The sequence below is a fragment of the Schistocerca nitens genome, chromosome 2 (assembly GCF_023898315.1).
Source record: "Schistocerca nitens isolate TAMUIC-IGC-003100 chromosome 2, iqSchNite1.1, whole genome shotgun sequence".
Classification (NCBI taxonomy): domain Eukaryota; kingdom Metazoa; phylum Arthropoda; class Insecta; order Orthoptera; family Acrididae; genus Schistocerca; species Schistocerca nitens.
Genome location: NC_064615.1, coordinates 455,950,891 through 455,976,778, shown reverse-complemented (window position 1 = coordinate 455,976,778; position 25,888 = coordinate 455,950,891). Strand labels below are relative to the sequence as shown.

At 39.5% G+C, this 25,888-nt stretch overlaps 1 protein-coding gene across 1 annotated transcript in view; it reads left to right on the top strand.

The window, feature by feature from the left end:
- The first annotated feature begins 469 nt into the window (after nucleotides 1-469).
- Nucleotides 470-25,888, top strand: part of LOC126235088 (M protein, serotype 2.1-like) — a 97,423-nt gene continuing 72,004 nt past the window's right edge. Inside the window, exon 1 of the mRNA XM_049943822.1 lies at nucleotides 470-525. Within this exon, the coding sequence (XP_049799779.1) occupies nucleotides 470-525 (56 nt within the window). The remainder of the gene's footprint in view (nucleotides 526-25,888) is intronic.

The following is a 25,888-nucleotide window of genomic DNA, read 5'->3' as shown; positions in this document are numbered from 1 at the left end:
GATCTCCGGATCTGTCCCCCATTGAGCATGTTTGGGACTGGATGAAGCGTCGTCTCACGCGGCCTGCACGTCCAGCACGAACGCTGGTCCAACTGAGGTGCCAGGTGGAAATGGCATGGCAAGCCGTTCCACAGGACTACATCCAGCATCTCTACGATCGTCTCCATGGGAGAATAGCAGCCTGCATTGCTGCGAAAGGTGGATATACACTGTACTAGTGCCGACATTGTGCATGCTCTGTTGCCTGTGTCTATGTGCCTGTGGTTCTGTCAGTGTGATCATGTGATGTATCTGACCCCAGGAATGTGTCAATAAAGTTTCCCCTTCCTGGGACAATGAATTCACGGTGTTCTTATTTCAATTTCCAGGAGTGTAGTATGGCTTACAAACCATAATTTAAAGAGAAAGCACTTTTTTAACAACATACATCAATTATGGAGCCATTCTGCTATGGTACCCTTCAGAAAGCATGGCTTCTCCTGACTGCACAACACCTGAGGCAGCAGCCAACATGATGCAGGCAAAGTAAGTCCCTCTGTACAAATACATTTAAAAAGAATTCATGACCCAGTGTGACGGTGTGAGTCACCAATCTTTATTATTAGAAGAGAATTTTTGTTAAGCTCAATGCTGGGAGCTGTTGGGGTTCATATGGGCAATGTAATTCTATCTTTAACCTACCACACAGGGAACTGAAAAATCATGAAAATTAATGAAACAGCTACCCCACTTTTCTTTGTAACCACGGCCAAATCAGGCAGCACATCAGTTCTTTATTACATAAGATAACTCCCAGGAGCACTAGGTAATTAAGACAGACTAACCTAAGCAACCCCAATTTGCTGTAAGGTGAAGCAGAAAGCATTGGAATCTTACAGTGATTATAATACCACTTTGGAATTAAAAGCAGTTTATTCCTAAATGACAGAATTGCTGGTAGTTAGAACTTGTAATGGCTTCATACAAGAACACCTTAACTAGTATGTACCTTCCACAATGATTGCAAAACAGCTGCAGAGGCACAACTGTTAATACTGGCCTCATAAACAGGCACAATCAGCTGGTTTAAGCACATGTAGCACTATAGGACAGACAGAATTTGGACACTGCTGAACCAGAATAATAAGACACTCAGTCACAGCATGGTATGGTTTCTAACAAGAAATGGATGTACAACAACTTAATAGTTTGGAGCACAGTACTTAATGGTACCAAACAGTTACCTGCAGGAGGGGGTATTGATGGTAGCACCAGCACAAAAGCAAAAGATACTGCACAATGCCACAGGACAGGAAACGACTGCACCTAGATGTAAACCAACCATGGACAACCACGGCTTCCACTGCAAGCACTGCCAACCCCAGTTCTGCTATGCCAAGGAGGCCTTGCTCCATGCAGTCCCTCAGCTGTGCTGCTTCTCTGTGTTGTGCCAGACCAACACTGATCCTGCCCTGCTCCAACACTGGCTGCCAGGTCTGATCACAGTCACCTCACCACTTGGCACATGGGCATACAACCTTCTCGTAGGTGTCCCCATAAGTGGAAGAGCTTACATATGACCAACGCCAAAAATAAAGAAAAGCCATTACAGTTTACAACAGATTTGAGGTACAACTAGAGCAGATTTATTCAGCATGAAAATTTTTTGCAACAGTTGTGGTTCGCTCTCAGAGAATATATTAGACCTGCAATAACTTTGCTACTTGCTTATTTTGCACAGCCATCACTACTTCTAAGTAAAACTGTACAAAAAGTATATGGAATGTTCCGTAGCCTCTGAATTCCTCATGCCACTTTAAGAAACTATTCTGGACAAATACGTTAAGTATTGTTTCTGAACTGAATAACTTAACTCGAAACCTTATAATCCTACCTGCTGACAAAAACTCCATCACTGTGACTATTAACTGCTGAGGTTACCTGGTGGAGGGACTTCACCAGCTGTCACATTTGTCCAGCTGCAAACCCTGCAACAGTGACAATTCAAGAAATCTAACAGGATTTCCAGTCCTTCCTCAAGTCCTTAGACCCATCCCATAAACCTCTCCTTATATCTCTCCCCACCCCTGCTAGTCCCTGCACTCCTGCCTTCTACATGCTTTATAAAATCCATAAACCCAACCACCCAGGACACCCCTTATTAGCTGATCACTGTCCCTCCAATGAGAGAATCTCTGTTCTCATGGACCAATACCTTCAGCCCATTACGTATAACCTACCCTCATTTACGAATGGCATCATGCTTTCATTACAGTGATTCTCCACAGTTGCTGCTCATTTACATATGGCACCTTGTTCATCATTGTTGATGCCACTTCCTCTACAGTAACATCCTCAATCTTGCTGCTATGGAATATTACCTTTCCCCATGCTTGATTGACTCTAAACCTCTAACCTTCCTTCTGATCACAATGACAAATTATATCCTCAACCACTGTTACGACTACTTTGAAAGCCTTACCTACAAGAAAATCGAAGATACAACAACGGGTACCTGCATGGCACCATCCTATGCCAACCTACTCATGGGCCAGCTAGAGCACATGTGGGAAAACAGTAGCCAATGGGCCACACGTAGCCTGCTAATGGTTTTTGATGTGACTGAAAATTTCAACAAGGACAGCCATATCGATATGCATGCTATTCTCACAAACCAGGATGACATTTGGAATGGTGGTCAATGCGAGCACTCCCATCAGCCACAGCACCGAGTGTCAACTCGGTTTTGTGTCAATTGCAAATAGTACAACATGCAGTGCTTTTCCAATTGATCTGATTTATTTCCATTTCGCATGCGCAACAGAATATAAATTTCAAACAATGGAAAATCCAGAATGGAATGTAACAATACCAGAGAAGGAAGGTTGCCACACCACCACCACGGCAGAAAGCTGCAATTGTGTGAATCTTTTTGTTGTGCCTATCGTGACTCAGCATCTCCACTATATGGTGAGTAGCAACTTTCCTTCTCTAGAATATAAATTTCCAACTTTAGTGGAACAACGAATCCTCCAAAAAAGACATAAAATCAGTGATGAATGTCATGTGTTTAATGAAGATTGGACAAACACACATAGTAATGTGTTTACTGAGTCATGAAATTATAGTTGTGTTTTAGGAGTAATATCTGAAATTACATTACAAAAAGAATAGAGAATTTGGGTGCACACTTTCCAAGGGAGAACACAAAATAAAAGCTCCAGATTATGTGAAAAAGCTGAAGAAGCAACAAACAGTATTTACAAAGCAATCAACACTTTGAAATACTGCTAGGGAAGCAAGTTGCAACATAGCCTGTAACCTTGCTAAATACAACAAGCCTTTTTGTAATGGTGAGTTTACTAAACACTGTATGACAGTGTGTGCAAACATTTTGTCTCCTGATGTTAGAAGGAAATTTGAAAGCATTTCACTGTCAAGCACATTAATTTAATTAGTGATGAACTTACAGAATTGGAGTCTGTGAGGAGAGATTTTGTTTGGCTTTCCTTGGGAATGGATTTGAGCACAGATAAAGACACTGTACAATTACTGATCTGTATCCATGGCATTAATGAAAATTTCATCATAACAGAGGAATTACTTAGCCTAGAATCAATTAAAGATATAAACACTAGTCAGGACTTGCTTTATGTGCTGTGAATTGCATGGAGAAAAGTGGCTTGTCTTGGCACAAAACTGTAAGAGTTACGACAGATGGGACAAGGCTTTCAGTGGGGAAAATGGAGGTATTACAGAGTGACCAAGGGAGACAGCTCTATGTGAAGTCAGAATAGCTGCTGGGAACCTGGAAGCATCTTTGATGCCAGTAAAACATTTTTAGAGTTCAATCATTTGTTCACACTGTTTACAAGTCATTGTTCTTCCACACCAGTCTTGGCTGATGGATAGTTGCCTAATTTGAATGAGATACCTTATACAGAAGTTGCACAGGTAAACACTAGAACCAAGATTACACTTCTCATTGATACAATGAAAAAAATTGTGTTTTGTTTACATTTCTTGTGATATTGTTTCATATGTTGCAATATTCAATTGACTGAAACTTGTCCTTTTTCTGAAGTTGTTAATTCATCTAGGGATTGTAGTGAAGTGGAATCCTGTGTATAATTAATAAAAGTTAAGTTCGGGATTGGTAATATGTGTGGCGATTCCTCTGGCCAATACAATATTGGTCCCACGGCACAATCATTTTTGTCCCCATGACAAAAGCTAGAAGGTGAAATTGTCAGCCTGCTTTCTCATATCTAGTTCCATTAATTAACAATCCATTGTCCTGAAATACTAGTTTAATTATTCTGGTTGGTTCACTATTTTTATAGCAAGTGATTATTGTTTCAGGTATAAATATGGAATAAATCCAGTGATCCTCAATTTTTTGAAATTTTGCTTGAGAAGCTAAAACTGTTTTTTCATCCTCTACTGCTTCCATTTTTTCTAATGACAACTGTATTTCCCATGAGTGGTTGCTCATTTGTATCACCCTTGCTGGACAAATAACATCTTCTCTAAAACAGTCTTAAATCTGCTACAGACATGACATGCGCATCTTTCCATCTAAGTACTAATGATACTGAATAAATTTCTTATCTCTGCCCATATCTAAATTGCATTCCATTTAATCAGATATGGATGTACCACAAATCACTGGTGCTGTGCATTTATTCATACTACTGGAAACTATATTTGAATGTGCAATCTAACTTGTCCTGTATCAGGATAGTTGCTACTCACCCTATAGTGGAAATGTTGAATTGCAGATAGGCACAACAAAAAGACTGTCATAAAATACGCGTGCACACACGGTCACAGCCCCCACAGTCACTGTCTGCAGCTGGAACCACAGACTGCTATAGGTGTGATTATTGTGCATTTAATAACATTGGACAGAAATGTCCATGAGTAACATGATGGAGTGCTTAATGCAAAGTTTCAGCCTAAATCCTTGCATCATATAACCTGTATGCTAAGATTTGTAACAATATAGCTATGACCATCTTCACATCTACTTTGCTAATCCAGGTTTTCGTTTTCTATACATAACTGTTTAAGACATTCCTGGTTTCTGCACATATTTTTCTAATTTTGTTGTTAAGTTATGTACTGTTTTAGTAACATTAAGTATTTCCTGCCCCATATTTCTTCTGTGTGTTGTATGCCAATTTGCTTTTGCTTTTGTACCTTCCACTAATTCCTGTGCATTTACAACTGCGCTGTTTAAATTTTTGATATCATCATCCGTTTTCCAAACAAAGTTTTTAACAGTTTCCCTCCTGAATCTAATCAACCTTGGTTTTCACATGTTAGCATTCATAGTATTAATACTGTTAATTGTTGCAACTGTGTCTTCAATTTCTCATGCAAGAGTTAAATTCCTGAGAGAAAAGGCAGTACCATCACTCATCTTCCTCCTTTTAGACAAGAAAATAAACACAGAACATGACATATAAAGAAAAGACTAACCTAAATAACTAACAAATACCATATTTCCATTTCACATGAAATTTACATCATTTCCTAGACCTAACTGCAAAAGGTACATATTTCTCTGATGTTCCTTTTTCCTTGCTAATTCCTCTTTTCCCACAATGGTTGAAGGAATCAGTGGCAATGTATCAGTCTCACCTCTAAATGGCTTGACTACTTACATGGACTATAAAAGCTTTAGTTGGCAATTGTAATTTTATGTTGGCTGGCAAAGCCACTTCAGTAATTTAGATGAGGTTTCGGGACAGCAGCCAGATCATGTTGACCTCTTGACATGATACTGCAGCTGGCAATTGTCCATCCATCTTCAGGTGAGTGTGTCACTGGAGACTGCAAGTTCCCGCCATCCAAAAATTGGTGCATAAATGCATGCACATTGGTGGCTGTCACAGGGGTGTCGTCTATCAAAATCCATGCTGTTCTGTGTGTGGTGCACAGATGCATCCATAAAGGTGAAAACTGCATGTCCACCCTCTGTCAGAATGTGCACTCACATTGCTAAAAACCAGACATGTGATGTTGCCAGACGTGTCATCATGAATAAACTGTCTTCTCTCAGAAGAAATTAGAGCAGTGACTGGGTCCCAAGCCTTGTACAGTTGAAAACTACCGTCATGATTTGTAAGATTTTGTGAAAGGTGTTTTCCACAGATTCAATAATTAATGAATCCCAAAAAGTTCTCACTGGCACCAAGATTTTTGTGGCAGAAAAATCCATAGCATGTCCTATGGTAATACAATGCTCAGCCACATCCAACTTAATGGGTTGCAAAAGGTGAGAGCCTGAAGATGGCTGGACAATTGCCAACCAAAATATCATAGCAAGAAGTCAGCAGGATCTGGCTGCTGCAATCCCAAAACCTCATTGAACATTCAGTATGCCGGAAAAACTATAGGTCCCACTTCAGTAACTCAGTAAGGTCCATGACATTTTGACAAAAACTATTTGTTTTGCCTTTTGGGTTATCAGATTACTTAGTAATATGTACTGTCCTGTTCTGTATTGTGGCAGTTTGCTCTTTCATTGCCCAATATGTTCTTGCTTCTCTAAAGCTTATCTGTTGGCCCACTTTACCATTTGCCGAATTTCTTCAAATTTCTTCACAAAATTTTTCATTGGTTCACCCTGTGGGCCCAGTTTACATTGAACTACATCAAAGGGTGATGGCATTGTCCACCATATATTAATTCATACAACGAAAGACCAGTTCTAGTACAAGCTTTCAAATTATGTGCACTGATGACAAAACTTGAATATATGTCCCAATCTGAATGCTGTGCATTTATGTAGTGGCTGAACATTTTGGATAAAGTATGGTGAAATCTTTTGTCCATCCATTCATTTGAGGATAGAACGGGCTGGCATATAACTTCTTAATTTTCAGCAACTGTTTCATTAGTTCAGATACAAAGTTAGTTCCCTGGGCTATAATAATAGTTTCTGGCAAACCAAATTTCAGTAACCAGTTGTCTATCATTGCATGTGCTACTGTACTCACCCTCTGATCTGGGATGAATCCTACAACTAAATATCATGCAAAATGGTATAACAACAGTTTTATTATCTGCTTGTGTTTTGTTAAAAGCTCCTAAGACATGCAGTCCTAGCACAGAAAATGGTTTGTCAGCTTCAGGTAGTCTCTGTTACCAAATTTTCTGATGACTCCCATCTGCTCTTTGTGCACACAGGATGCAGTTTCTTATATATTGTTTTACATCACTGGAACATATTTTCCTCCAAAATCTTTCAGCTACACATCTCTCAGTTGTTGTTTGCCATCTGTGACTTGATGTAAATACTTCCTTCTCAAACACTGAAGGAGTCACTGGTAGTGGACCAACTGAACTGAGTATATCACAGCATCCTAACAACAAAGCTTATTTGGGACTTTGATCATCTCGTAATCCATTGATATGCTCTTCCTTGATTATCTCTGAACTAGCTATTATTAAGCCTTTGGGATATTCAGCTCATCTGTCCCTGTTAACATTGGTTACACGTGCAATTCCTCTTCATATAAAACAATGCATTTCATCAAATGCTTCACTGTCCTGCAGTGACTGAACCACACTTAATCTCCACTGGTGGCACATCATCTACAGATATGCAGACCAACTCCCCTGTATCATCAGGTACTTGGTCAAGCATAATTATCTTTGATGCACAAGCACACAGTCCAGGTGGTGACATCTTAGCAATCAGTGTACTGTGCGACATTGAAACATTTATAGCTGTTGGACTAATTGGAATCAAGTTCCTGCCAAGTTCACAGTGTGCTGGGCAAGATAAAGCTTTGTATGATGCCTCTCCAGGAAGTTAAGCTTGAGAATTGCAAAATACCCTGCTCCACAGTTGGCAACATTTCCATTTGCTCACAAAATTCTGTAGTTCCAATCCTAAAAAGGAGCATTATAGCCCCCAATGATACCAAATCATTATTTACCATTCCACATAATTTGTACCTGGAAGCTTCTAGTCTTCTCCTACCTACAAGGTCTACATGAATCATGTGTATTGGTATGAACTAAATATTTACCATTTATAAAGCCCATCAAATATCAATCTGTCTCTGCACTAGTGTCTGCAGTACACTGACTCACTGGGAATGTTTTACAAAGGACAAAACACCTCCGCCTGTGTAACATTTTCCATTACTTATTTCCGTTACCCTGCTTCATATTCCTACACTTATTTGCCTTGAGGCCAAAATGCCCACATCTGTAACATTGAGGTTGAATACATTGCACCTTCATATGCCCTTTCTTCTCACTATGAAAACAATTCTTTTCAGAAGCAAAAATTTGCTTATCATTGTGCACTTGTGGAATGATGTCTTTTCCCTAGAAGTGCATGGCAACACACAGTGCAGTAGCCAAATCCTCTGAATTTTCCATTTGTAATCTTCACAAAAAATCCACAGGATTCTCTCACAAAAACTCATTGAAGGTGCCTCTCTTGGTATGATGTGATCCACTTCCAGATTTCTTGCCAACTCATATGTTTTCACATTCGCTTTACAGATTTTGTCTGTAAAGTTTCCATCATCTCAGTTTGCTTATGTGTCAACCCATTAACCTCTCACAATATCTCCTCTCCTCTCCTCTCCTCCCCTCCCATCCCCCCCCCCATCCCCCCTCCCTCCCCTGCCCCAAAAAAGGACACCATGCACTATCTGCTTGTGATATCTCTGATGCAAACCTTCCACTACCTGTTCAAATGTACTTTTTTACTTGCCTTGTTCAGCATTTCATGGGACAACACATGTGTCTCGGCTTCACCTGTTAGGCATGAATTGACCATCCGCAGAGTAGTTTCATCTGACAAATTGCTCACTCCAGCTGCAGCCAATACATCATTAATAAATAACATTAAATCCTCTGTTTTTCCAGAGAAGGGTGTGATCAGGTTAACTATTGAAGGATCTACTGGCCAGTCGGTCATTGCTACTGGTAACAAATTCGCTTGAACACCACAGAGGATCTTGTGTAGCCCACGAAGATTCTGAGCCATAAATTCATCAAGATACAACTTCTGTTGAGCATTCTTCTCTAACAATTTTGACACTTGCTCCATCAGTGCAATTATACTATCATTAGTAGTAGCTGACCTTGTGACTAGCATTTTTTGTCCAGTTTATCACTATCTTATTATACTGATAATATTTGCGTCAAACAGAACACACATACAAAACAAGAAAAATATAAAACTTCCTGGCAGATTAAAACTGTGTGCCGGACCGAGACTCGAACTCGGGACCTTTGCCTTTCGTGGACGAGTGCTCTACCACCGAGCTACCCAAGCACGACTCACGTCCCGTCCTCACAGCTTTACTTCTGCCAGTACCTCATCTCCTACCTTCCAAACTTTACAGAAGCTCTCCTGCGAACCTTGCAGAACTAGCACTCCTGAAAGAAAGGATATTGCAGAGACAGGGCTTAGCCACAGCCTGGGGGATGTTTCAAGAAAAATATAATATACAAAACTAGGCCACTACTTTTACCTGATCACCACACAGCAACACTCACTACACTCATTACACTTGTGTGCTGCATGACCATACCATCCACAAGTAGAACAAGTAACTGGTACTAACTTATCGCATGGTTCATTATGAGCCACTATATTATAAATAGTAAATGTAACTGGTACCAAATGTGTCTTTAAAATTTCCTATGAATTCTGACAAATCAACAGGTTCCATAGGATTCACAAAAGGTACTTTAGAGTAGCATGCCAATCCATGTGCCTAAACTCTGCCATATACCACAATCATAGAAATATCACCTTACAGTTAATGCTGCAATGTGCGAACATCATAGACGCAGACCACATCCTCTGAATTCAGGCATTGAAGTCAAATGCTTCTGCTGTCAAATTCTCTGATGACAGCTCAAAGTGCACACTTCTGGCACCAATTTACAGGTTTCCAAGTGGAGACACTGCTGCATGAAGTCAGAATAGCTGTTCCGAATCTGTGAAATGTCTTCGACACTAATAAAACATTATTAGAGGTCAATTATTTATTCACAATGTTTACAAGTCATCGTCGTTCTGCACCAGCCTTGACTGTTTCTCATTCAGCTATGTGTGGGGTTCTATCTGGTGTTTGTCCAGTCAGCTCAGCAGTTGCACACATGGGTGAAGTTTAGTTACCTTGGAACTGCAAAAGGTTGCAGTGAGCAGGCATAGCTGTTACCTACTGTGAAGCAGTCTCAGGCCAACTGATGGAGTGTGCATTCTTGGCCCCATTCCCAATTCTACAAAGACCCTCAATGACCCATACACAATGTACCTGGTATCAGTAGACATGTGGTCAGTTGATCTCCCTATTGCCTAGTAGGTTTCAGCACCTGGAAGTACCCGAGGGTTTAACAAGAACATGGACCCCAAGAGGCCATATTGCTGGCTTCCACAAAGAAGTACTGTGCTGGCAGCACCCGGTGATGTGGTGTTGTTGGAAGACAGTTACTCCATCAGTAAAAAGCAGGCAATGAGCAGCATGAAGTTGACCAGGTCAAGACCCTCTTCCCTATTACATCTTTGGCTAGGTCATAGATTGTGCTGGAGCATTTAGGATATAGATTAACTGCAGTATTGTAATCAATGGAATTGAGTGCTATTGCTGTGAATACCATCAATCCCAGGAATCAACTTGTCACAAAAGCTGGAGAGCTGGTGTATATAAATGGAGATTGCATGATACTATGACATGAGACAGTTTCTAATGACCAAATGTGTCATCTTTATTCTGCTACATTCAATTAACACATTGCCATTTGGCGACACCATAATGGTGTCATGCACGAAATAGCGGTCAATGGCCGGTGATACCACAGTGATGTCGTGCGCAAAATAGCAGTCAACGGCTGGCGACGCACAATCGCCGGTGACAGCACTTTAGTATCTTTTGGATTATGTTGGTGTTTTGTTTAGGTAACAATAAGTTACACACGTCAATAAGTTTTTTTGTTTGTATAAGTACTTGTGCCGTTTCATCATAGCAGAAGAAAGAAACGATACAATTATTTACGATGAATATGCGGAGCAAATCTTGGAGGTTGCCGCTACATCACATTCATCTCCTCATAATCCGGTTGACAGACTTTCCGGTCACATAAAATGACAACAGCTTATAGGCCTACATATTTCCAAAATCAATAAATGAAAACGAAGAAACCGCCGAACAAAAACAAACAACAACAAATTTAATGTGCAAGTCTTGTGAGTTGCATTACATCTTGGAGACTGTTTTGCTGCATATCATATGACCAAAGACAATGAAAATAAACAAATATATGAAACAAATTTTGTATTTATTTACATATGTATATCTTCGAAATTTCATGAAAGTAGGGGAACAGAGTTGAGAACTTATGAGAACTAACTATGAGATTAGTAAAACTTAACAATTTATAATCTCCTGATAATGTCAAGAATGGCTGGCAACAAGTGAAGTAATCCAAATTAGCACTGCTGGCACCAAGTGAATAAATTTGTGTGAGACGTGCGAACGGCAAAGTGTTAACAGGGTGTTAAGTGTTGGGTCGATTCCTTACTACACTCCTGGAAATGGAAAAAAGAACACATTGACACCGGTGTGTCAGACCCACCATACTTGCTCAGGACACTGCGAGAGGGCTGTACAAGCAATGATCACACGCACGGCACAGCGGACACACCAGGAACCGCGGTGTTGGCCGTCGAATGGCGCTAGCTGCGCAGCATTTGTGCACCGCCGCCGTCAGTGTCAGCCAGTCTGCCGTGGCATACGGAGCTCCATCGCAGTCTTTAACACTGGTAGCATGCCGCGACAGCGTGGACGTGAACCGTATGTGCAGTTGACGGACTTTGAGCAAGGGCGTATAGTGGGCATGCGGGAGGCCGGGTGGACGTACCGCCGAATTGCTCAACATGTGGGGCGTGAGGTCTCCACAGTACATCGATGTTGTCGCCAGTGGTCGGCGGAAGGTGCACGTGCCCGTCGACCTGGGACCGGACCGCAGCGACGCACGGATGCACGCCAAGACCGTAGGATCCTACGCAGTGCCGTAGGGGACCACACCGCCACTTCCCAGCAAATTAGGGACACTGTTGCTCCTGGGGTATCGGCGAGGACCATTCGCAACCGTCTCCATGAAGCTGGGCTACGGTCCCGCACACCGTTAGGCCGTCTTCCGCTCACGCCCCAACATCATGCAGTCCGCCTCCAGGGGTGTCGCGACAGGCGTGAATGGAGGGACGAATGGAGAAGTGTCGTCTTCAGCGATGAGAGTCGCTTCTGCCTTGGTGCCAATGATGGTCGTATGCATGTTTGGTGCCGTGCAGGTGAGCGCCACAATCAGGACTGCATACGACCGAGGCACACAGGGCCAACACCCGGCATCATGGTGTGGGGAGCGATCTCCTACACTGGCCGTACACCACTGGTGATCGTCGAGGGGACACTGAATAGTGCACGGTACATCCAAACCGTCATCGAACCCATCGTTCTACCATTCCTAGACCGGCAAGGGAACTTGCTGTTCCAACAGGACAATGCACGTCCGCATGTATCCCGTGCCACCCAACGTGCTCTAGAAGGTGTAAGTCAACTACCCTGGCCAGCAAGATCTCCGGATCTGTCCCCCATTGAGCATGTTTGGGACTGGATGAAGCGTCGTCTCACGCGGTCTGCACGTCCAGCACGAACACTGGTCCAACTGAGGCGCCAGGTGGAAATGGCATGGCAAGCCGTTCCACAGGACTACATCCAGCATCTCTACGATCGTCTCCATGGGAGAATAGCAGCCTGCATTGCTGCGAAAGGTGGATATACACTGTACTAGTGCCGACATTGTGCATGCTCTGTTGCCTGTGTCTATGTGCCTGTGGTTCTGTCAGTGTGATCATGTGATGTATCTGACCCCAGGAATGTGTCAATAAAGTTTCCCCTTCCTGGGACAATGAATTCACGGTGTTCTTATTTCAATTTCCAGGAGTGTATGTGCTCTTTAGTAAGAGAGTTTCTTGCAACATGTTTTATGAGCTAATGGATATGCTTACCTCACTTTTAGTTTTCTGTCACAGTCTACTTTCTGCTGCATGTGTATCCTCACTGGCCAGATGTCATAATGCGTCAATGACCTGACCCACCTTTGGCATACCAGCTCATTTCCTGCTTCTGCTTCAATCTCTTGCACAACTTCATTTTGCCTGTGGCAATTTAAATCAGTTTCTATGAAATTTTCTAATTTCCACCCCTTACTATTCTGTGCCATAACAGTACGATAAAGCTTTTAAAAAATAGGTTACAAGCACAAGACACAGTGATAACTAGTTTTTTCACTGTTTTTTGCACCAGATCTTTTGTAAGGCTATTCTGTACTTAAAGCATGTGGTAGATCCTGTTGGTGTTATGAATTCAATCAGAGGAAGGGCACTCCACAACTGACAGTTCACCTCTCTTCTTGAGGATGTGGGGGCAGACTATGGAGGTGTAATTTACCACAAGAGTGTGAGGCGGTTGAGCCTGGGTAAAATGTTGGAAGGAGTGTGGGCATTGTGAAACTGTGGAATTGTGGTTTATTCTTCTCATGACATACATTTGCAATCCTTTTGGTTTGTGTACAGGATACATCAAAAATTTATAATACAGTTACAATGATTTTTACACTAATAAATAATATCACTCAAATAAATAGTAACACTACGATATTTCTTGGAATATGTAACACATTGGATCCAGCTCAAATTTCCAGTTCGTCCTGCATGAATTCATCAAATGAGTCATAACATTTCAGAGTCAGTGACTCATACAGATTTCTTTTAGTGGACCTAAACTTATCTGCATTAACATGTTTCCTTTTAATTATTACATAATTTCATTTCCGTGTATTGAAGTACCTGGGCATACAGTCTGAGGTAGGGGGTGGGCACAAAATTTTTTTTGTCTAGTATCATGTGAATGGATAAAATGGTTTCCCTTAAATAATTCAAGTCTGGTATGCAAAAAGATCCATATATAGGGAGCTGATATTTAATGTTAAGTCGATAACATAGAAGAGAAATAGAATGGTCTAATATGGAGCCTTGAGGAACACCCGGAGGGTTGTCAGCTTTACTAATATTTAGGAATTGTGAGGACTCTTTGTTTTTTTTTTTTTTTTTATCATAAATTTCGGGTGTTTATGACACATGAGTAATCTATTTTTGATTCTTATCTTTTGTACTACCTTTTTCCTAGTATGTACTATTTTCATTATTTGTAGCTTGGAGGAACTCTGGAGGGAACGGAAGTGTTCTTTTGACACTCATTTATATCCACAAAACATAATAATGCTAGTCGTTCATAGAATTCACACTTCCCAGAATAATCCCTACAAAATTTGTGACTTTTTCATGATACCGTCCCCTTATCCTAAGATCTATCTATCTATTTATCTATTTATCTATTTATCTATTTATCCATTTATCCATTTATCCATTTATCCATTTATCCATTTATCCATTTATCCATTTATCCATTTATCCATTTATCCATTTATCCATTTATCCATTTATCCATTTATCCATTTATCCATTTATCCATTTATCCATTTATCCATTTATCCATTTATCTATTTATCTATTTATTTATTTATTTATTCATCCGTAGACAACTTGTGTTGTATGGATGTCATCAACTGTATACATGGAATGAGTATATACATAATAGTACTTCTGGTAGTACATATATCTATGGTGCAACTTAATCGTTTGTACACAAAACAAATACATACCAATCTTAATTAAAAATAAATATAAATTTACAAAGGTACTCTTGCATGAATTGAGGTGAACACATGTCATTTACAGTATTCTTTGACAGTATAGTAACATTTATCTGCTAAAAAAATTTTTGCAGCTTTCCTAAAGGCATGTATTCCAGTTTCAGCTTTGATCTCCTCTGGAAGTCTATTATACATTTTTAATCCATTAAATAATAAACTATTCTGGGTTTTTGTTTTGTTTTTTCGTATGAGATGCAAATGGTGGCAGGATCTAGTCCAGTGTTGGTGTACAGATCTGTTTTGTGTGTACTGGTCAATGTGTTTCTTTATATATATCACAGTCTGAAAGATGTATTCACATGGTACTGTCAAGATTCCCATGGTTTTGAATAAATCAGTACAGTGAGCTCTCTTGCTGCTTTTTGTTATTATTCATACTGCCCTCTTTTGCAGCTTGAAAATTGCTTGTATGTTCTGCACATTTGTACCCCAGAAGGTTATGCCATAACTAATTATTGAATGCACATATGCAAAGTATGTCGTCTTAGCACATGAACTATTACATAGTGACATCATTATCCGGAGTGCATAGCAAGCAGTAGCGATTTTCTTTTCTAGTGCTGCAATATGGTCAGTCCAGTTAAGCTGTGAGTCAACATGCATTCCTAGGAATTGTGTGTTTGTGACACAATCTATAAGTTCATCTTTAACTTTTAGGCCTATGCTATTATGTTTTTTATTTATGTGTAAATTAATACTGTTTGTTTTTTTAATATTGAGGGTTAATTTGTTGCTTACTACCCACTTGCATACATGATCGAGAGTTTCTTCAGCTTTGTCTCTCAATTTGTCTGGTGACTCGTCATTGATAAGGATGCTGCTATCATCTGCAAATAGTATTGCTTCCCCGTATTTGACACTCTGGGGAAAATCATTGATATATATTAGGAAGAGTATTGGCCCTAACACACTTCCCTGAGGGACTCCTATGTTAATATGTTCTGGTTTGGAAATGTGTTTTGTCAATCTGCTGAACTTCGTTTGTGAGATCTCTACACACTGTACCCTATTTTCCAAGTATGATTGAAACCAATTATTTACTGTTCCCCTTATTCCTAGTGCCTCCATTTTGTTTAGTAGTATTTTTTGGTCTACCGTGTCAAATGCTTTTCTAAGGTCAAGGAATATGCCTGTTACATGTTCACCTTCGTCAAGTGCTTCTAAGACAAAATTTGTGAAGTGAGCTACTGCTGAACCTGTGCTTCTTCCTGGCCTGAAACCAAACTGTTCTTTACACAGTAGGTTGTACTTGTTTAGGAAATCCATTAGTCTCTTTTTCATTATATTTTCTATTACCTTGGAAAAGGATGAGAGTAATGAGATGGGCCTATAGTTTTCTATATTTTCTGGATTGCCTTTCTTAAATAGAGGCAGGACTTTTGCACATTTTAAGTATTCTGGGAAGCAGCCTGCAGTGAAAGATTCATTTATGATGTGTGCCAAAGGATGTTGTATGCTGTCAATGCAGTCCTTCAGTAAGCACACTGGCACTTCATCTAAACCTGCTGATGTTTTATTCTTTAGATTCTTCACAACCATCCTTACTTCTTCTGTAGAAGTCGGTAACAGTAACATTGAGTTATCCATATAGTTCAATTTTTGTTCAGGCTGTTTTTTGCCAAACTTTTGCTGTAGCTTGGTAGCAACACTGCTGAAGTACTCATTTACAGTATTTACTAGTGTATTTGGGTTATGTATAATAGCACCATTATGTTTAATTTGAATGTTTACTGTTTTTAATTTATTACTGTTTGTTTACTGTTTGTTTCCTGTTTGGTAACAGTCCAGGCTGCTTTAATTTTATTTTCTGCCTTTTCTATAATACTGTCATTGTGGGCTTTTTTTGCATCTCGTAATACTCTTCTGTATATTCTTTTGTATGTGTGGTAGTAGTTTAGGAAACCAGAATCACTATGGTAGTTTTTTAACCTGTTCAGTTGTTTGAGTGTTGCAGAGGATTTCCTTATTCTGTTGGTCACCCAGGTATTTCTTTTGTGTGAGTGTACTGCAGTTTGCACCTTTGGGAATGCTTCATCAAATCTGAGTTTAAATAGTGACATGAATTTAGAAAATTTCTTATTTACACTAGTTTCAGCATACACTTCCTCCCAAGTTATACTGTTTATTTGCTTGGCAAATCCTGATCTGTTTGGTTTGGAGAAAACCCTTCTGTATGTGTATGTTTTAGTTGTATTGTCTATATTTATGTTTAATTTTAGGATTTGACAGGAGTGATCAGAAAGGCCAAGGTTATCTACAGTAATTTCACAACTTTCTTTATCTATGTCTGTGATGATGTGATCAATTGTTGATGATGAGTTTTTGGCTATCTTCGTGGCTCTGTTAACTAATGGTGATAACTTATAACAGAGCAATATATTCAAGAATGAGTTACAGAATCTACCTGGGTTTTGTGTGTTTATATTTAAGTCTCCACAAATGAGAACCTTCCCTTTAGGATTCGAAGCCATGTCTAGAATCTGGATTAGTTTTGCAGTGAAAGTATCTATATCACCACTGGGTGAACGGTAAATACATATTATAGTTAACCTTTGTGCCTCATCTGTCTTGCTTATCTCTATGGCTGATATTTCTGTGTGTTTTTGCTCACTTACAGAATTAATATCATTTCTAATTTTATAGGCAATTCCTTGCTTAACATATATACATGATCGACCACCTCTAATGGTGGTTCTACTATAATGACATGCTAGTATACCTGTATATGAGTTTAAATTTATTAATGTTATTTCAGTTCCTCTACACCAATGTTCAGTAATGCAAGTGACTGAACTGTTTAAAGTTTGTAGTTCCACTTCTAATTGTTGCACTTTGTTTCTGATAGATTGTATATTTTGATGAAAGACTGAGAAACGAGCACAGCTTACCTTGCCTGTATCTTTTGTTTGCATTTTGTTGACAGTGACTGATGCTTTGCGCCAGTTTGTCCCAGTTTTTTTCTCCTCTTGGTGCTGAACCATAAAAAATCCTTTGGAGTGATGTACTTTCTTGTCCTCTGGCTCCTTCTGATGGGGTGTGGTTTAGCTGGTGGCTTCTCCATTGGTACTGTCGTTTCTGGTGCTACTGCTGTTGTTGGCTTTGCTGTTGTCTGTCCCACTGTTGCTGTGTCTCCTGTTCTTATTGTTGGTGGTGGTGGTGAAGGTTCTGCTGATATCAGTTCTGCTGCTGACGAGATGACTGCCTTTGTTGATTTTTCTTGTACTGTGGAATGTTCCTATTACTGATAGTGGTATAACAGTTATTTTTGTGTTGAAAGTGTCTTGAAGTAGTTTTAATTCCTTCATTATCATGTTCGCCAAATATTCTTTCCCAATACTGTTTAAGTGTAGTCCATGTTGTGTATGGAATCTACGACCTATATTATGTATATTAACACATTTAACATTTTTAAAACGTCTACAGATTTTGGCAAACTGATAGTTGGCTTTTTGTATTTCTGTGTTTACACATGATTGGTTATTCAGATCATGCCGATGTGGTGTATTCACGATTATCACATTTGTATGCGTGAGGTTCGTCAGAAACTGTGTAAGATAACGTGTAGCATTTGCAGTTTCATTTTTATATATATCGTTTGAACCTCCGATGAGTATTACACAGTCTTTATCGTGTAGATTTTTAACCTGCTTGTGGATTGACCTTATGAGAGTACTTCCTCTTTCCATTCTGGTAGATACACCCCTTACAAAACATTCCTATTTTTTAGGCCACAGATCATCCTGTCTCCATGTAAATATGCCTGCCCTTTATACTTAGTGAATGTCGGTTATGCCCCCTTATTCTTTCTGAGTAGGTCTCACGGTTCATTACCCTACTATACATTTCTATGTTTACCATGATTAAGTATCTTCCAGTAAAGATCTAAATTACTTAAACTTCTTATCCATTCTTTAATATATCATTTACTCCTAGAGTCATCCTCTGTCAACTATATTTTCAATAGATACTGTGTCTACATATACTATTTACGTTCCCCTATCCTTCAGTTCATCGGAATACTTATTATACTGACGTTTCTTAATGATCAACATGACTAATTCCTTTCCTACTTTCGTTTTCTTTCTTTGCTTGTGCCTCTTTCTCATTTATTCATTACACATTACTACTTTATAGTTTTATGGAGCATTTTCGTTCCATAACATATATGCTTTTGTGTCTCTGTGCACGAGTTCATTGTGCCTATTCTAATCTCTATTCAGAACTGCTACTGTGCTTTGTTTATGTGCACTACTTCTTATGTACATTTGATGTAGAACCATCATAGCTGCCTATGTTGTTAATGTGGTCTTCAATCCAGAGACTGGTTTGATGTAGCTCTCCACACTACTCTATCCTTTGCAAGCTGCTTCATCTCCCAGTACCTACTGCAACCTACATCCTTCTGAATCTGTTTAGTGTATTCGTCTCTTGGTCTCCCTCTATAATTTTTACACTCCACGATGCCCTCCAATACTAAATTGGTGATCCCTTGATGCCTCAGAATATGCCCTTCCAACCGATCCCTTCTTCTAGTCAAGTTGTAACACAAATTTCTCTTCTCTCCAATTCTATTCTATACCTCCTCATTAGTTATGTGATCTACCCATCTATTCTTCAGCATTCTTCTGTAGCACCACATTTCAAAAGCTTCTATTCTCATCTTGTCTAAACTACGTATTGTCAACATTTCACTGCCATACATGGCTACACTCCATACAAATACTTTCAGAAACGACTTCCTGACACTTAAATCTATATTCGATGTTAACAAATTTCTCTTCTTCAGAAATGCTTTCCTTGCCATTGCCAGTCTACATTTTATATCCTCTCTACTTTGACCATCATCAGTTATTTTGCTCCCCAAATAACAAAACTCATTTACTACTTTAAGTGTCTCATTTCCTAATCTAATTCCCACAGCATCACCAGATTTAATTCGACTGAATTCCATTATTCTCATTTTGCTTTTGTTGATGTTCATCTTATATCCTCCTTTCAAGACACTGTCCATTTCGTTCAGCTGCTCTTCCAAGTCCTTTGCTGTGTCTGACAGAATTACAATGACATCGGCGAACCTCAAAATTTTTATTTCTTCTCCATGGATTTTAATTCCTACACCAAATTTTTCTTTTGTTTCCTTTACTGTTTGCTCAATATACAGATTGAATAACATCGGGGATATGCTACAACCCTGTCTCACTCCCTTCCCAACCACTGCTTCCTTCCCTTTCATGCCCCTCGACTCTTGTAACTGTCATCTGGTTTCTGTAAAAAATTGTAAATAGCCTTTCGCTCACTGTATTTTACCCCTGCCACCTTTAGAATTTGAAAGAGAGTATTCCAGTCAACATTGTCCAAAGCTTTCTCTAAGTCTACAAATGCTAGAAACATAGGCTTGCCATCTTTAATCTATTTTCTAAGATAAGTCGTAGGGTCAGAATTGCCTCGCGTGATCCAACATCTCTACAGAATCCAAACTGATCTTCCCTAAGGTCGGCTTCTGCCAGTTTTTCCATTCATCTGTAAAGAATACGTGTTAATATTGTGCAGCCGTGGTTTATTAAACTGACAGTTCGATAATTTTCACATCTGTTAACACCTGCTTTCTTACGGATTGGAATTATTATATTCTTCATGAAGTTTGAGAGTATTTTGCCTGTCTCATACATCTTGCTCACTACATGGTAGAGTTTTGTCAGGGCTGGGTCTCCCAAGGCTATCAGTAGTTCTAATGGAATGTTGTCTACTCCTGGGGCCTTGCTTCGACTCAGGTCTTTCAGTGCTCTGTCAAACTCTTCACACAGTATCATATCTCCCATTTCATCTTAATCTACATTCTCTTCCATTTCCATAATATTGTCCTCAAGAATATCACCCTTGTATAGACCCTCTATATACTTCTTCCACCCTTCTGCTTTCCCTTCTTTGCTTAGAACTGGATTTCCATCTGAGCTCTTGATATTCATGCAAGTGGTTCTCTTTTCTCCAAAGGTCTCTATTTTCCTGTAGGCAGTATCTATCTTAGCCCTAGTGATATGCACCTCTACATCCTTACACTTGTCCTGTAGCCATCCCTGCTTAGCCATTTAGCACTTCCTGTTGATCTCATTTTTGAAACGTTTGTTTATCTTTTTGCCTGCTTCATTTACTGCATTTTTGTATTTTCTCCTTCCATCAATTAAATTCAATATCTCTTCTGTTACCAAAGGATTTCTATTAGCCCTCATCTTTTTACCTACTTGATCCTCTGCTACCTTCACCATTTAATCTCTCAAAGCTACCCATTCTTCTTCTACTGTATTTTTCCCCCCATTCTTGTCAATCGTTCCCTAATGCTCTCCCTGAAACTCTGTACAACCTCTGGTTTAGTCAGTTTATCCAGGTCCCATCTCCTTAAATTCCCACCTTTTTTGCAGTTTCTTCAGTTTTAATCTACAGTTCATAACTGATAAATTGTGGTCAGAGTCCACATCTGCCCCTGGTTCCTAAATCTCTGTCTTACCATTATATAATCTATCTGAAACCTTCCAGTATCTCCATGCCTCTTCCGTGTATACAACCTTCTTTCATGATTCTTAAACCAAGTGTTAGCAATGATTAAGTTATGCTCTGTGCAAAATTCTACCAGGCTGCTTCCTCTTTCATTTCTTGCCCCCATTCCATATTCACCTACTATGTTTCCTTCTCTTCCTTTTCCTACTATCGAGTTCCAGTCACACATGACTTAAATTTTAGTCTCCCTTCACTATGTGAATAATTTCTTTTATCTCATGATACATTTCATTGATCTCTTCATCATCTGCGGAGCTAGTTGGCATATAAACTTATACTACTGTGGTAGGCATGGGCTTCGTGTATCTTGGCCATAATAATGTATTCACTATGCTGTTTGTAGTAGCTTACCTGCATTCCTATTTTCCTATTTCACGAATTCCCACTATATCTAACTTTAACCTACCCATTTCCCTTTTTAAATTTTCTAGCCTACCTGCCCTATTAAGGGATCCGACATTCCACACTCCGATCTGTAGAAAGCCAGTTTTCTTTCTCCTGATAACAATGTCCTCCTGAGTAGTCCCCGCGTGGATATCCAAATTGGGGACTATTTTAACTCCAGATTATTTTCCCCAAGAGGAAGTCATCATCATTTAGCAATACAGTAAAGCTGCATGGCCTTGAGAAAAACTATGGCTGTAGTTTCCCGTTGCTTTCAGCCATTCACAGTACCAGCACAGAAAGGCCGTTTTGGTTAGCGTTACAAGACCAGATCAGTCAATCATCCAGACTGTTGCCCCTGCAACTACTGAAAAAGCTGCTGCCCCTCTTCAGGAACCAAATTTTTGTTTGGTCTCTCAACAGATAACCTTTCATTGTGGTTGCACCTATGGTACGGCTATCTGTATCACTGAGGCACACAAGCCTCCCCACCTCGGCGAGGTCCATGGTTCATGGGGGAGGAGCTTCCTATATATAGGTGCAGATCTCCATATGTACACACATTTTCCCCTACGCCACCTGGTGGTTCTCACATCGTGAGAGGCTTTGTCTTATGTAATTTAATGTTTGTGTAGAAGTGTATATTTGTGTAGAAGTGTATGTTTGTGTAGAAGTGTATGTTTGTGTAGAAGTGTATGTTTGTGTAGAAGTGTATGTTTGTGTAGAAGTGTATGTTTGTGTAGAAGTGTATGTTTGTGTAGAAGTGTATGTTTGTGTAGAAGTGTATGTTTGTGTAGAAGTGTATGTTTGTGTAGAAGTGTATATTTGTGTAGAAGTGTATATTTGTGTATATGTGGATGTGTGTTAGTGTATTCTGACTTTTCGGCCTTCATATCTAAAGATGTAAGTTTCTAGTAAACACGGAAATGAGGAAGGACATCAATGATAGAAGTTTGTGAATATTAAAAGAGGGAAAAAACGGACAGGTCCTCAAAAAGAAAGAAATGAAAAAGCAAATGTGGATGTTAGGACCAAAGAAAAAAAAAAGAAGATAGCACCAAAGACAGAAAACTCTTTCCATTCCCCTTTCCTAGGATCCCTATTCCTCGGGTAATTGAGTGAGATGCCGGAGGAGATCTGGTGTTAAATCATACCCTAGAGAATGGACTTGTCCCACTTTCACCCTTTGAGGTCCTCGAAGGAAATCCTAGCAACCCTATGGAAAAGGCAAATGATGAAAAATCAGGCATACTTGTTTATGAGAGTTGTTTGAAAGGTGTGGTTGTGTGTTGTGTTCGTCACGATTTATCTGTTCTTGTAAATCATTCTTTTAGCTACAATACCCACTCCTTTCAAAATTTATACAAACCCTCTCATGTATATCACGTCTCATAAAAGGTATGAAATACTCTATACCAGATAGAAAATCTATACACTGCAGTCTAAAAGTTGTTCACCTAGTCGTCACATACGATATTTTCCACAAATTTATACTCAGTTCAATTTATTTTGTCTAGATATCATTTTTTTGTGGTTCCCTTATGTTGTTCTCTATTTTACAGTCACATCCAGTTTGCTAAGCCATAAGATTACAGAATAGTTCTAGATTTTAAAGGAATTCAGTGCAGGAAAACTATTTTGGAAGAAACACCGAAAACTTGGGATCCGATGGTCGTTACTCCGCCCTTTAACTCAGAATGTTAACGTACCTGGGGGATACACAATTTTACATCCCTGTTTTGTGTTAAATGCCAATTGACATATTTCCTCATAGTACTCCAAGTATTATGATATTTTGGGTCCCATAAACCTGATATTAACTTTTCTTGAGCACTGTCAGACCAAAACTTCTCTTTAAATTTCTTTTGAAAGTCTACCCAAGAGAAAAAACTCTCAATATTTACTGTTTGACATTGTGAGGCTTCCCCTAGAAGACACCCCACAGCAAATTTGATCTTCTTGGAATCTTCCCAACTTTTCGGTAAAGCATGGTTAAATATTTTTTAAGAAATGGGTCATATGTACTTCTCCGTCCAGCTTAAATTTAGGGACTTGTCTAGATAACCCTGAATTAGCTCCCCATTGCAAATCAGTCACTGCTTCACTAGTTAATACAACATTAGGTGAAGTTATCCTTTTTTCTACTTTATGTTGGATAAGCTTAAATTCTCTCCACAGGTCATCCATACCATTCCAGGTATCACTGAGTTTGGAAGAAAGAACAGGCAATATGTTTCTGGGTATCTTTCCCTCGGTAACCTATTGATCTGTAATTTCTCCAAATTGTTCCTCCAAACTAATTACATTTATAATATCAGAATTAGCTATTTTCTCTTTGGAATTTATTTCTACATTATCTACCAGTGTATTGACACACGTAATTTGCAACTGAATGACTGGCATTAATTCATTCTGTGTATCTACACTCTCTTTCGAAGTATTCAACCCATGCCTTACATCATTATACTTAATATTGTACACGCTTTAATAAGATCCGAACCTTTCAATAAGTTTGTATTCTACATTATTACATCTGTTCTCAATGTTAAGTTCAAACCATTTTGATAAATCTTGAAGTGACATTCTGTTTCTGACTAAGGTCAGTAAACATGTGAATTATATAAGTGGTCAAAGAACTTTTCAACTCATTCTCTAAATCTACTTTTAAATTCTCTACTTTATTACTTATTGCATTGGATTCAGTCTTCAAAGCACCCATGCCTTCGCATAAATTACTAAATTCTTTATTTTAAGAGTCTACTCTGGCATTTAACAAACCTAAATTTGTTGTTTAAATATTTAGAGTTTCACACTCAGCATTTAATTAAGAATTTACTAAGTCTAGTTCTTTACTTAGAGTTGCAACCTGAGCATTTAAAGCTTCATTCTGGGTATTTAATTGAGAACTTAATGAGTTTAACTTAAGACTCTGAGCCTTGATTAAATTTATCAACTGAGCCCAGTCAGGCACGTCTTTGCTTACTTTCATGGCCATAGCTGGGTCTTGAGTTTCCCCAACCTGTTGTATATTTTCCATACTTTTATATCTCTTAGCTCTTGTAAGCATTTAAAACTAACTTTAAATATGATAATTACACAATAAAAGTTCAATCAATAGTATCTATTATCACTTCGTACTGAAGTAACAGTTTTGTTTCACGCTCGCCCGGCATAGAATTTGTGTTGCGTAGGTGAGCAGATCGTCGTCGTCGTCAAAGTCAACACTAAATCTCTTGGGTGGGGATGAAGTTTGTCCCCACATGCAGAGCAGTATGTAACGTACTAAAGTCTACTGCCCTTCCCTACCAGTTTAGGAATGAGGCCTGACAGTTCACAAAATTTCACCTCTCTGTTAACACTGGTATCGGTATCTGCAGGATGGTGGGCAGATCTCCAGCGAGACCAAGAGCTGACCTAATATCAGTATACAGGATGCACATAGCCACAATATGCTGAACTGAAAGCAGCACGCCGCAAACTTCACAGAATGGTGGATCCTCCCTCCAGAGGAGGAAGCCATGTGTGAAAGGGCTACACCCAATGCACAGTCTGGTAAGCAAAACAAGTTTCCAGTGGCGAGGCTGACACAAAGTCCGCCAAGCCTTTGTGGTCGATTTGAGTGACCACAGTTTGTCTGACACCTGCAACCATTCAGTCTCCCACTGATGCATGATGCATCTGTCAGAAAATGAGATAATGGCATGCAATTGGATGGGACATTGATGGACAGCACCATCCCAAAATGTATCCTTAGCAGCTTTGTCAGCCATGTTGTTACCCTGTATCCCAACGTGTGCCAGGTACCCAGCAAAAGATCACCTCCATGCCATGGCATTGGAGCCACTGTAAGGAGTTATGGATGAGCTGCATCAGTGGGTCTACCAGATACATTTCGTGAAGTGCTTGCAGTGCACTAGGAGTCTGGACAGTCATGAGGTACTGTCCATCAAACCAGATCTAATTGAAACAAGAGGAACTGACCATTTGCTTCAGGGCACAGATGGCGAAGCATGGCATAATGGATCTCATCAGGTCCTGGAGCAGTGTCTGGCTGCAGATAAAGCTGATTCCAGTTCCCACATGGAGAATGGAAGGTTCCAGACTTCCTCATTACGCGAGAAGAAATTGAGCTTCATCATCTCTGCAGACTGACTGA